This window comes from Mustelus asterias, chromosome 16 (assembly GCF_964213995.1).
Source record: "Mustelus asterias chromosome 16, sMusAst1.hap1.1, whole genome shotgun sequence".
NCBI classification, from domain to species: Eukaryota; Metazoa; Chordata; class Chondrichthyes; order Carcharhiniformes; family Triakidae; genus Mustelus; species Mustelus asterias.
In genome coordinates, this window is record NC_135816.1 from 17,460,150 (window position 1) to 17,477,277 (window position 17,128).

Genomic DNA, 17,128 nt, shown 5'->3' on the forward strand with positions numbered 1-17,128 from the left:
TGGGTTGTTTGACTCCACAGAATACTACAGTGCAGAAGAGGCCCTTCAGCCCACCAAGTCTGCACCGATGCACGAAAGGTCATGACCTCCCCATTTAATCCCACTTGCCGGCACTTGGCCCATAGCCTTGAATGTTATGGTGTGCCAGGTACTTTTAAAGACTCGCTTGTTTAAGCTTCTGATGCAGCCTTTGTCTTTGTGCCAGCTGTCATTTCACTGGGGCAGGCAAATGCCGGAAGCAGCTTGAATATTGAAGGGGTATGGCTGCGTATATGCGGACAGATATTAAGGTCAATCTCGAACCACACGATTAAGGTTAATATTAGGCCGTTTATCCCAGTTTCTGGCACCAAGCTAGCCAATGGCTAAAAGTGTGCAATTTTACCTGCTCATTAGAATAATCATTCGAAGCTGGCCGCATACCTTTGCAGGGAGCTAGCTTAACAGGACATGTTAAAAAAAAATCTGACCTATAGTTTTAATTTAAAGGGGTGTGCACACGTAAAGGTAAGTGGCAATATATGGGGTCAAATATTAAACCATAAGACCAAAAGATATATATTGCCAACATTGTTAAATGTTTCAGCCCTCTCAAAGATGTGTGCCAAACTTTACCAACACAAAGATTAGCCTCAAAACACAAATACAGATTCACCAATTGAAATGGAGGTGAAGCCATACAATCAAAAAGAAAAAGAAAACGGGGCGGCACGATAGCACAGTGGTTAGCGCTGCTGCTTCACAGCTCCAGGGACCTGGGTTCGATTCCCGGCTTGGGTCACTGTCTGTGTGGAGTTTGCACATTCTCCTTGTGTCTGCGTGGGTTTCCTCCGGGTGCTCCGGTTTCCTCCCACAGTCTAAAGATGTGCGGGTTAGATGGATTGGCCATGCTAAAATTGCCCCTTAGTGTCCTGAGATGCATAGGTTAGAGGGATTAGCAGGTAAATGTTTAGGGATAAGGGGGTAGGGCCTGGGTGGGATTGTGGTCGGTGCAGACTCGATGGGCCAGCTGGCCCCTTTCTGCACTGTAGGGTTTCTCTGATTCTCTGAAAAGCTCTCCTACCAATCAAAACTGAGGGGACACTGTTCACTTTTAACAAGCCTAGTCCTGCAGACCAGAATATCCACACACTAAGTTTCAAATGCAATCCGAGTTTTGCTGAGATGGTGTGAGAAAGCTACAAGATCCACAAAAAGGATCACCATATTAAATCTGCAGATATATAGCGGGATTTTACAGCCACGCTCGTCCCGAAACCGTAAAATCTCATCCGAGGTCAACGGACCATCCCGTGCTCCGCCCCTCACCCGCTCCGATTCCCATGGCGGGCATGGTGGTAAAATCCTGGCAATAAAGTGAGCATCTGTTTTTACATTTGGTTACTAGACTCCAAAATCCAGGCGTCTCCATCATGAAACGTGGCATGTTGTAAGCTTCTGACTATTTTCCTGCCCTAGGTTTGGCCTGATGTGTACCCTGTAACTATCCCCAGAATGTCCATAGATTTTGTAAACCGTCCAATAGGGCACAAGGGCAGCCACAGCCTCACAGTGTGAGTAGCGTCTCGGCCAGCTGCAACAATAGTGGAATGAGGAGATCAGGTGACACAAATAAATATAGAAACAAGGGCTGGTGGGCAGAAACAGGCAAGATAGCCACAATGTCGTTTTAACCACTTTCAGCAAATGGCCATAGGTATATTGCGTGTACACCCGCTGGAAACATACACCAGTGGCATCAAAAGGCAAAATCAATTTGTTGCTAGTCTTATTAAAGAAACAGATAGTGGGAAACAGCTGGGAGACCAGATTATATAGGGAGGGAATGAATGGTGTCGGGCTATCTTGAGGCTTCCAGGTCAATGGCCTTAGCCCAAAGATAGAAAGAGATGCTGACATCAATTACATACTTCCACATTTTACCATGGACATAGTTTCACACATGTACAAGATGATATATGTAGGGCCATTACATGCCTTGCATGCTATGTGTGGTCGAGTGTTGTATAGAAGTTATGAGAGTGCGCTATATTTTATGCCCACCCCAGTGCAGTGTTGGCAGTCCATTGGCACTATGCAACCGACTCATCAGCTCCTGCTGTAAATTTATCAGCAGTGGAGAAGACATTGGGTATGTCACCCACCCATAGGCCAGGCCAATTGAGATCCTCATGTGGCCAATTTACTTAAGGGCCTCATCCCAGCAGAACTGGGATTTAACTCATGGCAGGAGAAGCCCACCTCAAGTATCCAGCCCTGAAGCTTTCACTATGCGGGCTGGTGTTGGACAAAGCCTTCTTAATGGTCCCCAAACCGCCCTCCCTCCCCAACCCCGGCATGTTTATGCCAGCCCTCCATCCACTTGTTGGGACCCGCCAATATACCCTGCATTGAGCTTTTGCCGCAGTGTCTCCAGGTTGGGAACTGGATGCAATCCCAACAGTGGCCACACTCCCAGTGCTGCTGCTGCGACCAGAGAACTGCCAACCTCTGATTGGCTGGCAGCTGTCTGAGGTGGGACTTCCTCCCAGATGGGGGCAGAAATCTCACTTCAACGTAATTCATGCCCCTCTGAGGGTGAGCCACCGGAGCCAAGGTGAGGCTGCCCCTGACCTTTTCAGCAGCAGGGAGGGACTGAGAACCTTGCCACCTCCAGCTCCTTATTTGTACGAGTTTACAAAGTTGTTACTTGGGTGTACAAGATGCTATATGCATGTTTGTGAGGACATACACGGCACTGTGCATGTGGTAGCATAAGTGTATATGAGGGTAGATTTAGCATTCTGGGAAAGATTAGACTACATAGGGCCTTGCTGTAGATGCAGTCGCAATGATAGCAATGAGGAGGAGACAAGGAGATGGTGAATTTTGCTCTCTCGAAGCCTCCCCTTTGTCTGCCTAGGTTGCCAGATATTCAGCTCTGCTGGTGGAAGATGCTGGAAGATATTCCTAAATTTGTTGAAGCTAAACTGACTGACTCCTGGACCCCAAAATCCTGAACCAAAACAAAAGTTCTTCAAAATCTCGTTCAGTTTTTGATCTGTTAGCAGCAGCTAGCTGACCAATTGAAAGCAGCCGACACTGAAATTATCCATAGTGACCCTTGGGCATGAACAATTCTCCCCCCACCCCGTCCGTGCTCCAATCCCCTCCCCGCCCTCAGGCAAACTGGATGACCCCTTGTGGCCCAAATAAACCCCACCAGACACTGACACTGTGGGTGAGCAACACACCCCACTACTTAGAAACAATGCCCAAGTCTACCCCCAGTCACACAAAAAGGCAGCTTACTACTCCAATCTATCATTCTTATTAGATAATACACTTCAGCTGCCATGTGTATCAAGGCATTCAAGTCAAAGAGTTAAAAGTCTGCCTGAGCGAGATCTCCTTCCAGTGGGTGTCTTCTTTAAGCTGGGAATTGATGGAGAATTAGTCACTTTATGCAGGAAGGAACTGCAAATGTCCCTTGAAATGACCTGCGAGGTATGTTTGCATTGCAGATAACTGACCTTGACACCAACAGGAAGGTCTATCCCATCCTGACATGTTGTGCAGTCAGGCTACAAGAGACTGCACAGGATAAAAGCAAATTACTGCGGATGTTGGAACCTGAAAACAAAAGATAAATGCTGGAACATCTCAGCAGGTCTGGCAGCATCTGTAAGGAGAGGAAAGGCCTGACGTTTCGAGTCAAAGCTTTGACAAAGGGTCATCTGGACTTAAAACGTCAGCTCTTTTCTCTCCTTACAGATGCTGCCAGACCTGCTGAGATTTTCCCTTAAGAGACTGCGCAGTTTGTGAGATCTGTTTGCACCAATTTAATTATGGTGGCGTGGACCATACAAACTTGTCGAAAAGTTTGGCATGTGCAAGCTCCAGTGCCAGAGTTTAATGATTTATGCCCACTGTATCCGAGGCCCTGCTGGTGTAGAAGGTCCATGTCTGTCTGGTGTACGTAATTTTGTGTGCATCTTAGTAATGGTATATAAGTTGGCACGTGCTTGTCTGCATGGGATATTTGCAGTTCATTCCTACATCAAACCAATGCTCTGTTTGTAAGGAGAAAACTTCTGACTTCGAAGAAAAGAGAAACCACACACACAGGTTAGTCCGAAATGGGAACAGAAGGAGGAGGAAGTAAAACTGAGTGGTTCAAGAGGAATGTGAGGTGGGACTGCCCGAAAAGAGGAGGCTGAAGTTAAAGAGCAAATAGTGGCCCCAAGACATAAAATTGATGAGGCTCCTGCCTTTTTTGGACTCTAAAAGCCTGTTGGCCACTGTGTCCCTCTGAAAGGGACATTATTGGGCTGCATCGTTATTCCAGCCTAGATTTACATCCCTAAACTCCAACAGGGAAGGCCGTCTGCCTTACCTTCAACCACTGCCCTACACCTGGCAAATGATGGCAAGCAGATGGAGACTGCAGCCTGCATGATTTCCCTGCCTTCCATTTCTGACCCTATGGACTGACAGAATAGAGGTGGCAGTAGTCATTGAGGTAGTGATGGAAGGCTCAAGGATGCTACTTTTGGGGGTACAGTAAAGTATTGCCTGCCTTTCCCTCTGCTTAGGCCCCTCATATTAAGGCCTCAATTCAGATTTCTGATCTTTGGAGCACATCCTTCACTTTAATAGTGACATTTCTCTCCCCCAGTATCTTACAATCATTACAGTGCAGAAAGAGGCCATTGAGCCCATCCAGCCTGCACCGCCAACATCCCACCCAGACCCTACCCCGTAACTCCACGTATTTACCCTGACACTAAGGGGCAATTTAGTATGGCCCATCAACCCAACCCGCACATCTTCGGATTGTGGGAGGAAACCCACGCTGACACGGGGAGAATGTGCAAACTCCAAACAGACAGTCACCCAAGGCTGGACTTGACTGTGGGTTTCTGGTGCTGAGAGGCAGCAGCGCTAACCACTGTGCCACCATGACTTTAGCTTCAGTTTCCTCTTGGTGCTGGAGATTCTGTTGGGAGTCTCTTCTATACCCTTGACCCAGGAAAATGGACTCAGGATTCAGCAGGGTCCAGTCAGCAGACAGAAGCATGGCTCTGTCCTGTTGGAGGGAGGGAAATTCAGGCCAGTTTCATCACGGCAGTATGAAAAAGCCAATTCACAACAGTGCAAGACCATTTTCTATCTGGCACTCCAAACATAATTCCAATGCGGTGACACAATTGCACAGCAGAAATGTGCACAAACATGCTATCAGCTCAATAGAGACAATCAAAAAGTCATTGCTAGGAAACAAAATAATATTTACGTTTGTGGTTACATGGTGTTGCTTCATGTGCACTTTTAGTACAATTCTAGATGGAGGACAAATGTGGTGCACAAATTGCCAGGGGGGCAATGCTAGGGCAGTGCCGGGAGAAGTGCTGGTTTACTGTGGGAGATGAGTGTTCAGTATGGAGGGAGGGGGGGGCTTGTGTTGCGTGGGTGGGTGTTCTATGCGGGCGTGGAGTGTTCCATGGAGATGTGTTCTATTTTTAATTGTTTGTATCAGAGGCGCCCTTTCTCTTTTAAAAACTAGGCTGCTGGCAGGGCGGGACTTAAATGAGCCCTACCCACCACCGTGATGTCGTGAGACCCACCCACCATTACTGTTACAATTACTGAACCACAAGACCCCTCTCCAGTTCAGTGAAGTGATGGGGGAACATCGGCACATTGTCACATTCCTTTGCACTGCACAGGTGTCAGGCAGTGATCATCTCCAACAATGCTTGGGAACACCATCACCTGCAAGTTCCCCTCCAAACCGCACAGATCATCCTGACTTGGAAATATGTCACCGTTCGTTCACTGACACCAGACCAATATTCTGGAACCCAATCCCTAATAGCACTCTATGTGTACCTAGCTGCATCTATTTTTGATCATTAAGAGAATCAAGGGTTATGGGGAAAGGGCAGAAACATGAAGGATCAGCCATGATCCTATTGAATGGCGGACCTGGCTCGAGGGGCCAAACGGCCAACTCCTGTTCCTATTTCTTATGATCTTACGTGGAAGGCAACTATCCAAGAAGGTGGCTCACCACCACTTTCTCAAGAGCAATTAGGGATGGGCAATAAATGCTGGTCCAGCCAATGATGCCCAGGTCCCAAGAACAAGTTGGGAAAAAAGAACAGCTTTGTATCAATTTCAATTACAGTGAATATTCCAAATTAATTCTCTTGAATATGTGTGTCCATCTTTGATGGGACATCAGCTCACACAATTCTTCACAGAACAATTGCCCAGTGTGTGGCCCTTCTGCTTTTCCGGCTTTCTAAATGCGATCATGGACGAATTGAGAGAGGAGGCTGCTGACCTACATTCTTGATTAGACAACTGATTATAAATCAACCATGATCTAATTGAATGGTAGAACATTCTTGAAGGGCTGAATGGCCAACTGTTCCTATAATTGAGCAAAGTCTAGACTAACGAGTTCACATCGCCCTTTGTCACTGGGGGAATTGAAATTCAATTAATAAACCCGGAATAAAAAATGACCATGAAACTATAGGACCATTGTAAAAACCCATCTGATTCAGTAATGTTCTTCAGCAGAGGAAATATGCTGTTCTTAACTGGTCTGATTAATTTGGGACTAAAGAACCGCAATGTGGTTGACTCTTAACTGTCCTCTGGAATGGTTTACCAAGCCACTCAACTTAATCAAAGTGATAAAGAAAATAATAAGAATAAAATTGGACTGACAGCCCCAGATGGGTCCAGGCACAAAAAACAACAAAGGCACATCCTGCCCAATGGACCCCTGCAAAGACCTCATCAATAACAACGGTGGACTTGGGCCAAAATTGAGAAAGTGCCACAGACCGGCCAAGCCAGAGCCTGACATAACTCACCAAATCAAACCTCACATACTCAGCAGAGGTGCACAATGTTCACTTCCATTTGCAACTCCTTGGATGCTGAAGCAGCCTGTACCTACATGCAGCAAGATCTGGACAATATCCAGGTTGAGCCAACAAGTGGTAAGTAATATTCATGCCTCACAAGTGCCAGGTAATGGCCATTTCCAACAAGAGAGGATCTAACAATCTCCCCTTGACATTCAATGGCGTTATCATCATTGGATTCCCCACTATCAACATCCTGGGAGTTACCATTGACCAGAAACTGAACTTGACTAGCCATACAATTACAGTGGCTACAGGTGAGAGGCTGGGAACTTGGGTAACTCAGCTCCTGGCTCCTCAAAACCTGTCCACAATCTACAAGGCACAAATCAGTGTTGCGATGGAATACTTCCTACTTACCTGGATGAGTGCGGCTCCAACAACATTTAGGAAGCCCAACATCATACCATAAAGCAGCCCACTTAATTTGCATCCTATCCACTGCTTTAAACATTCCCTTTATGCACCACTGATGCAGTACCATCAGCAAGATGCACTGCAGCTCATCAAGACCCCATTAACACCTTCCAAACGTGCTGCGTCCACCACCTAGAAGGACAAAGGTAGCAGGCACGTGGGAACACCAGCACATGCAATTCCCCAAAGCCACACAACATCTTGCCTTGGAACCATATCATTGTTCCCTTGCTGTCGTCGGGTCAAAATACCAGAAATCCCTCCCTAACAGCACTGTGGTATACCTGCACCACATGGAATATAGGGCTTCAAGAAGGCAGCTCACCACCACCTTCTAAAGGGCAATTACAGGTGGGCAATGAATGTTGGCCTAGTCAGAGAAGCTTAGATCACAAAAAGAAATAAAAAGAAACCCAGCTAGCTGAGTGTCTGCTGGAGAGTTGTTAATACTAAATGGACCCATCATTCGATTACCAGTGAGTGATATTCTCTGCAAGCAAGATTGCACATCAATGGTCACAAGCCACTACTTGCAGCACAATCGCCCTCTTGAATAAGGGTGTCTTGTTTCTTACGACTACATTTAATTTTATCTCAGCTGAAGAAAGTCACATTATTCAGCTATCATCCGTGCACACAATTATGAGGAAGGGTGTAGCACCAAGTTTATCAATATCAAAACAGTTTCCATTTCGAACTGCACTCTGTTTCTTAGTCACAACCTACTTCATTATTAACAGGAAAACAGATTGCTATGAACATCGCAGAGTTACCAAGACAGCGGTTGAGGCCAATAGATGGATGTAAGAACCAGACAATGAAATGAATAGAAGGGTATATCAATAAGATGAGATGAAGTAAATAGAGTCTTGAATAAATAATCTAAAACAAAAATTATCGGAGCATTCACGTAAGAGATAAGAGTACAAAAGCAAAATACTGCAGATGCTGGAAATCTGAAATAAAAACAGGAATGCTAGAAATAGCAACAGGGCAGGTAGCATCTGACCTGATGAAGGGTCATCGACCAGAAGCAATACTCTGGTTCTCTCCATAGGTTCTTCCTGACCTCCTGAGCATTTCCAGCATTTTCCATTCTTATTTAAGGAGATGTTCAGACAGGTGACTAAAGGCTAGTTTATTTAAAAAAAAGATGGAGAGAGCAGTAGAATAGCAGACAGGTTTAGGGAGGAAATTCTAGAGCTTAGCCCCTCAGCAATTGAAGGCATGGCTGCCAATGGTGGAGCAAAGAAAATCAGGGATTTGCAAATAGATAGAATTGGAAGAACACAGAGATCTTGGAGGACACAGGTGGAGGAGATTAGAGATGGGAGCTGAAATTGGGGTCTGCATCACCCATTCTCTGGGCCCAATGAGGCCTCCATGTTACATGTGTGTATCACAGGAAAGAGGTCCACTGGATATCACATTTACAAAGGGTTATGCATGTGTACCTAACCTGTAGAGCAGCCAGATCACGTCCTCAGTTAGTATGTAATATTGATTTAAAGGCTACACGTCCAGTTTGAAATTCTATGGCCTTGATTAATTCCACACAGCTGAACACAGTTCAACGGTATGAAAGACACCACACCAGGACTATTTAAAGGGATCATCAATTACTTACTTACATGTTTGTTACCAAATTTCAGCTATTGCCACAATCCTCAGAAATTTGGGCATATTTGCGCATTTGTTTAACGTTTCAATAAGTGACAAAAAGTGGTCTGGTTGCCACTGAAGTACTTTTTAGTGACTTCAAAGAATATGTACAAACCAGTTGCTTCTAAAAATAAGTGCTGAGTAAGACTTTCTCTTGGTATTGAACATGATTGGACAGGATGAGCATAGACCACACAGAGCAAGACAAGCAGTTAGAAGAGGGAGGAGGAGGAGCAATAGAAGGGTTCTCAAGAATGCTCCTTCCCAAAATGACCAGCACTATCTCTCCCATAGGGGTTAATTTCTTCTGTCTGCAGGGTACATCATCTTGTCCTGCAAGCAAGAGGGAGGTAGGTGAGTGAGTATTGTTCAATATGTTTGAGCGATGTGGCTGCCAGTGGTAACAAGCTTTGAAATGTGAATGCAAGGCTTGCAACAGTGCTGAATGTGCAAGGGTGAAATATAACATATGAGTGTTAGTTGCGAGTCCTGATTGTTAGTAGTTGTTGTGTGGGGGGGCGGGGGGGAGGGGGGGTGGGGGGGTGGGTGTGCAGTGGATGAGGCTAGTGGTGCAGTTGGTAGGATAAGCCATTTAAAATACAATCCCAGCCTTGATAACTCGTGTGAGATCATTACATTTATTGCACTGAACGTGTCAGATCCTTCTTGCAGATAAAGGAATTCTCTCTTTACCATCTCTCCCTCCAATGGTCAAGCATTGTCGGTTCTTCCAAAGCACATCTCAGATTCTGAAACATCTCAGCCACAGCAGCAGCCACAAAGTACCTCCTCTCCAAAAGATGCAGGTGGGATTTAAGTAGTGCGGGGCACTATATGACATCGGACCTCCAAACAACAGTGCAGGAAGCACTGAATGCACCAAAAAAAGCATGGAAGTGAACAGGCAGCATGATTTTGGCATCCTATCTGCAGTACTATCAATGGGCATGGGTTCACTGCTGATCACCATCTGACTGCCCATATTCAGAAATGATCCAATTTAACCTCCAGGGTGGAGCAAGGCCATGACGGATGAGAGTACAAAGAGGTGAATTGTAAATTCAGGAGTGGCCTTTCCTGACAGCAAAGCAAGTCAGTGAGCTCAGGGGTGATGAGTGAACTGTACTTTATGCAAGTTAGGATATGGGGTAGCAGAATTTAGGATGGAGCTCAAGCTTATGGAGAATGCAAGGGGCAGGGCAGCCAAGAGTGTATTCTTTGACCCTGTGCTTTTCTCTCCCTGCAGATGCTGTGGCCTGTCGAACGCTCCCAGCATTTTATATTTAAACAGTTGCATATCTTTGGAGTGGGCCTGACAGGGAAGGAGTAAGTATCATTATCAGCTGCCTAATCTGTACTGCAGTATTGACCATAGTGTAAGGGTCACCTTTAGGTGCTCCATGGTCTGGGAGTCCACGAGGACGACATACTAAATACCTTGGCCAGAAATAATTTCATCAACAATTTAAGTTTTTCAGAGCCAGTTAGTTACAAGGAAATGCTGCATTTTTATTTGAAAACAAATGTTAATGTAGAATTTATTACAAGAAAACACTTGTTCCAAACTTTGTACTATAAATCTAGAATTCTTGCTCCAGCTCTACTCATTTTCCTGCAAATGCTAAATACATCTCTAACTCTTTATTGCTACCTAATTGATTTTCATTTAGCACCCCTCTTCCTCCATTTTTAAGTAAGTCCCCTACAGTACAGGAGGCCGCCATTCGGCCCATCAAGCCTGCATCGATAACAGTTGTACCCTATCCCCGTAACCACACATATTTACCCTGCTAATCCCCCTGACACTAAGGGTCAATTTAGCGTGGCCAATCCACCTAGCCCACACATCATTGGACTGTGGGAGGAAACCGGAGCACCCGGAGGAAACCCACGCAGACACGGGGAAAATGTGCAAACTCCACACAGACAGTGAGCCAAGCCAGAAATCGAACCTGGGTCCCTGGCGCTGTGAGGCAGCAATGCTAACCACTGTGCCACCATGCCGCCACCTGCTTCCTCCCTCCTTGTCAGCTAGCTTAGTTTCCTCGTTTGATGAAGTTGCCTCTTCCTGCCATCGTCATTTGCTAACTGGTTTCTAACCCCCCCACCAATTCCATGTGCTTCTTGCCAGTATCTGTTTGATTGAACTAATTGGCTCCATTTAGAGCCCTCTGTTTATCTGTATTCATCGAGGCTCAGTTTGCCAACTGACCTCTTTAACCTACATACAAACAGGAAACTTCACAACCAATGTTGGATCCAGGTTAAATCTCTTAAAAATGTCAGTACCCATCGCTAAAACAGAGAATGGTGATTGTTACTTTAAAACATTACAGCATTATTTCCTTAGTATAAATGAAAATCACTTATTGGAAATACTATCTATTGATGCACCTTGTGGTGTGCGACTTGCTCGCTATCAAAAAAAGCTCGTGAAATAATGTGGCCAGTATGTTCCTATTGTACACAACTCTCAAAAGTACAGCAGGGGGTCTAGACACTTGGGCAGAGAGATAACAGCCAGACAGATCCGTGAACATTTAAGACAACACTTGTCATAGACTCTCTGCTCGTTGGTAACTGAAATTGGAGAAGTGTAACGAGATGCATTCATTTGACCAACAGCTCGCCCCGCTTCCTCAATTGAAAAGAAAGTTCCCGGGATGAAGGAATCTGAGGCTTACCTTCTTTCTAGATTTACAGCAGCACAACTTGCTGCTGCCACTGCCCATTCTCCAGAGTTCCTGCCAGATATCTGCCTGTGAAAAGCCTGCTGTCTGTAACACTGGCGGTGAAACATTAAACCTTCAGCACTTAGTAACCCAATTGGTTTGAACTGAGCCCGGGTCTGCTGTTTGAACTTGTGGTTAGCAGTTAGAGTTACCGTACTCCCCATAGTGAACACGCCTTCAGAAAGCTATCAAACTACTGAAGTCCCATCTCTCCAGCCTTTAACAGCATTAAGCAAAACAAAATGAGAGACATGGAAGTGAAATGTTATTTTCATCCTTTTTGGGGGCAGAAATCTTTTTGAATAAATGTTAAAAGTGTGGTTTATTTATTATGACACGCCCAATTACAGGAAATGATTGTGGGAGGTGCCCCTCAGACCTCAGGAGGCATCTGTTGCTGAAGATTAAGTCTAATGAATAACACTAAGGGGACTGTGCTTCACTTTTGCTGTTCAGAGTGCGTGGCCAATACCAATTCATACGGATCCAAGGGCTTAGCAAGGATTAGGAATTTATGGGTTAATATCAGATCAACAATGATGTAACACTGAGAATAATGTAAACTGTCCTCTCTCTGACAAAAGTACATAATCTGACAGTGGCCATGGAAAGGTTAAAGATCAAATGATCTGGAGTAAGATTTAGCAGAGAATCCAAGCAGGGAAAGGTTGCTGCTGATTGGTTAAGAGAGTAGGGAGAATGGTAGAAAGGTTTCAGGTCAGTGAAAGCTGTTGGAATTGGACTCCAGTGAAGGTGCATGGGGCAGTGGCCGATGAGGGGGTTAGTAGAGGGAGTGATGGTGAGGCATTGAGTGGCAAGGAGATCAAATGAGGATAGTGAGAAGAAAACAGCAACTTGTAATGAGATCTCTGGGAACAACTACCACAGCAAGAACAAAGGGAGCGACTCTGAAAGGGAAGTTACAGGTGCAAGAAATTCACAGGCAGTGAGAGCAGAAGAGAGACTTCCTGTGGTAGGAAGTCAGTATCTGGGTTGGGTTGCTAAACAGGTAGTTGCCAGCAGCAACATCTTAGAAAGTGAAGGAATTTAAAAACAAGTTCAAAAATAACTAAAGAAAGTTGAGAGCAGCACGTGGAGCAGTGGTGAGAGCTGCTGCCTCACAGCTCCAGGAACCCAGTTTCAATTCCGGCCGAGGGCATCAGTCTGTGTGAGGTTGCACGTTCTCCCCATGCCTGCGTGGTGTTATGTCAGGTGCTCTGGTTCCTGCCACAATTCAAAAATGTGTAGGTTAGGTAGATTGACCATGCTTAATTCCCCCATAGTTTGGCTGTGTGAGTGTGGGCCCTGTGATAGACTGGTGTTCTGTCCTAAGTGTATTCTGTCTCACACCCATTGTCTGCCAGGGTAAGCTCCTGAAATAACTCTTCAGAGGTTGGTACCCCTTCGCCAGATTCCCTTTATTTACAAATTCTATTTAATTCATTGAGTGCTTCTGGTCCAGCATTAGAATCCAGAGTGCCAGAAGACCTGACACTCCCAGTTTTATATACACATGAGACTCCCTGATTGGGAAGGCAATTATGACCTCAATCAGGGAGCTCATATTCCAAGGGGCCAACCCAGTGCCTCACTGAAGTCATTACAGCTTCGACTCCCCACCACCCTGAATTGGAATAAGTGGTTAAGTGAAAGCGAAGTAAATAAAGTTGAAACCATGTAAAATATGAGCTATTAGTAAGGAAAGGGATCCAAGCATTCACCTACTCAGGCCACTAGAGTGGCAGGTGACTATAAGCAATGATTCCATGGTATCGTTGGATTTCTGGAGTGGGGGTAATAAACTCATTCTAAATGAAAATGCACAGGCACATTTCTTCCCTGCATTACAAAAGATGCCATTATTTCAATAAGCAGTGAGTTAAAAGTGTCGAATATGAACTCCAGCATGTGACTGCAATTTTGCATTTCTGTGATCCACAGATGATTGGTTTTATGAAAGCTCTTTTGACTGAAGAGACTCCGTGAATAAACCACTTCTTTGGGAGGCAATAGCTTCATCTGAGGAAGTGCAAGAATAAAAAGGCACATTCAGCAAAGTGAAAAACATTCTGAAGAAAAGTTCCATGATTTTGATCACTCGGATGATGACCTCCTTCATCCGCCTCAATAGTCGTACAAAATATTTATACGGCGCGATCTTACCGGCCATTCACGCCATGCTCCCGCTGCAGTGAGGTCAGAGAATTTGGTGCCCAGCCAAATCTCCATCCATTGCAGCGGGATGGGAAAATCCCTCAGCCTTAAATGGTGATAACATTCCAGCCATAGCGTTTATAGTACTCAGGAGGAGACACTGGCGTAGTGGTATTGTCTTTGGACTAGCAATCCAGAGACCCATGTTAAAATCCCACCACAGCAGATGGTGAAATTTGAATTCAACAGAAACCTGGAATTAAAAGTCTAATGATGACCATGAAACCATTGTTGATTGTTGTTAAAAAGCCTTCACTAATGTTCTCTAGGGAAGGAAATCTGCCATCCTTGTCCAGTCTGGCCTACATGTGACTCCAGATCCTCCAGACTCCGGGGGCGGAATTCTTCGGCCACACTCACCTCAAAACCGGAGAATCCCGCCCGAGCTCAACGGACCTTTGCATTGTCCGCGCTCCCCCCCACCCCCCCCACCCCCATGCCACCCCCCCCCCCACCCCCCCGCCCCGCCTGCTACAATTCCCGTGATGGGTGGGATGGGAGAATTCCAGCCCAGATCTTAAATGCTCTCAGGGAAATAGATGTGGGCAATAAATGCTGGCCCAGCCAGCGACACCCACATTTCATTAATGAATAAAGTACTCTATAATGTTATCTCCTCAAAAACCATACAGATATCGTGAAGGAGAAAATATTTTTATAGTGTGGAATCTAGGTTCACAGTGTAGAACTTTAGGCAAATCAGGAGGTGATGTTGAAGTGTTACCAAACTTGGTTTTAAAGAGGAAAGTTTGCGAGCAATTGAAGTTCTGCACTTTGGAACAATGACCAATAAGTTTTGCTTTCGATACAATAAGGATTTTGGGATAAAGAAAAGCATTCCCAAAATTTTCAGCTACTCCATTTTCAGATATCCCTATGCTTCATCATGACATCAGTATCACCGCCTTCTCAAGGGCATTTTGGGATGGACAATAAATGTTGGCCTAGCCAGCGAAACCAAATTGCCCTGGAATGAGTTAAAAAAAAGAGTGGGTTGTCTTTTTTTTATTCATTCGTGGGACATGGGCGTCGCTAACTGGCCAGCATTTATTACCCATCCCTAGTTGCCCTTGCAGTTGAGAGTCAACCACATTGCTGTGGCTCTGGATTCACATGTAGGCCAGACCAGGTAAGAATGGCAGATTTCCTTCCCTAAAGGACATTAGTGAACCAGATGTGTTTTTTCGACAATCAACAATGGTTTCATGGTCATCAGTAGATTCTTAATTCCAGATCTTTACTGAATTCAAATTCCACCATCTGCAATGACGGGATTCGAACCCCGATCCCCAGAACATCAGCTGAATTTCTGGACTAATAGTGTAGCAATAATACCACTAGGCCATCGCTGGTGATTCCACAGTATTCTGCTCTAATCCCAATTTCTCCAGTCATGAAACACCCCATGTCAGCTCGCCAACATCCCTACTTGTGATGCAAAGCAATAGACATCATTTGAACCATATAAGTACCAGGCAATGACTATATCCAACAAGAAAAGACCCAACCACCTTCCTCTGGCCTTCAACAACAACACTTTTGCTGTGTAGCTGCCATCAACATCTTTGCGAAAGAGAGGTGGTGGCATGGAGACTGAATGGGATTATTGTTGACTGGAAGGGTTAGCCAGCTATGTCAACAACAAATCTAAGTGATCAGGGAAGAGACATAAGTGACTCACCTCCTGATCCCTCAAAGTCTTTCCATCATCTCCGAAAATCAGATTAGGGTTACAAATGAGACAAGTAGAGAGAGCACTCAGTGGAATGCGTTACCTCTGCCATGTTGTGTTAATGATGTGGAGATGACAGCGTTGGACTCAGGTGGGAACAGTAAGAAGTCTCACAACACCAGGTTAAAGTCCAGCAGGTGCCACTCATCTGATGAAGGAGTAGTGCTCCGAAAGCTCGTGATACCAAATAAACCTGTTGGAGTTGAACTAGTGTTGTGAGACTTCTAACTTTGTTGTGTGAACTCAATGTTATCACAATTATGTAGCTCTTCCTTGATCTTTTATCTGCCTGGTTGATGCTCTGTAACTATAAATCTGAAAAAAAAATTCTTTTATTAAAAGCTTCCAATTCAATGAGAAGCTTTCACCAATCCATACCCAACAACCTGCTTTGAAAACTCTGCTCATCTTTTGACAAGAAGTTGTGACAAATGGACGGCACGGTGGCACAGTGGTTCTGCCTCACAGCACCGGGTTCAATTCCAGCCTCAGGTCACTGTCCGTGTCGAGTTTGCACATTCTCCCCATGGATTAAGGAGAATCCTAAGGCATTCTATTCATACGTTAGGAACAAAAGAGTTGTCAGGGAGAAAATTGGACCTCTCAGGGACAAAGGAGGGGAATTATGCTTAGAACCCAAGGGAATAGGGGAGATCCTAAATGAATACTTTGCATCGGTATTCACGAAGGAGAGGGGCGTGTTAACCGGGAGTGGCTCGGAGGGAGGTGTTGACCCGTTAGAGAAAATCTCCATTACAAGAGAGGAAGTGTTAGGTTTTTTAGGGAACATTAAAACTGACAAAGCCCCAGGGCCTGATGGCATCTATCCTAGACTGCTCAGGGAGACGAGAGATGAAATTGCTGGGCCTCTGACGGAAATCTTTGTCGCTTCTTTGGACACGGGTGAGGTCCCTGAGGATTGGAGGATAGCGAATGTGGTCCCGTTGTTTAAGAAGGGTAGCAGGGATAACCCAGGAAATTATAGGCCGGTGAGCTTGACGTCCGTGGTAGGGAAGTTGTTGGAGAGGATTCTTAGAGACAGGATGTATGTGCATTTAGAACGAAACAATCTCATTAGTGACAGACAGCATGGTTTTGTAAGAGGGAGGTCGTGCCTTACAAATTTGGTGGAGTTTTTTGAGGAAGTGACAAAAACGGTTGATGAAGGAAGGGCCGTGGATGTCGTCTATATGGATTTCAGTAAGGCATTTGACAAAGTCCCACATGGCAGGTTGGTTAAGAAGGTTAAGGCTCATGGGATACAAGAAGAAGTGGCTAGATGGGTGGAGAACTGGCTTGGCCATAGGAGACAGAGGGTAGTGGTCGAAGGGTCTTTTTCCGGCTGGAGGTCTGTGACCAGTGGTGTTCCGCAGGGCTCTGTACTGGGACCTCTGCTATTTGTGATATATATAAATGATTTGGAAGAAGGTGTAACTGGTGTAATCAGC

The 17,128-nt window shown here is 45.3% G+C and overlaps 1 protein-coding gene across 1 annotated transcript in view; it reads right to left on the reverse strand.

Annotated features, from left to right (window-relative positions):
- LOC144505032 (coiled-coil domain-containing protein 69-like) overlaps positions 1–12,038 on the reverse strand; it is a 37,879-nt gene extending 25,841 nt beyond the window's left edge. The window contains exon 1 of the mRNA XM_078230707.1: positions 11,687–12,038. Coding sequence (XP_078086833.1) covers positions 11,687–11,734 — 48 coding nt within the window. The 5' untranslated portion in view covers positions 11,735–12,038. The remainder of the gene's footprint in view (positions 1–11,686) is intronic.
- Positions 12,039–17,128: the final 5,090 nt, after the last annotated feature.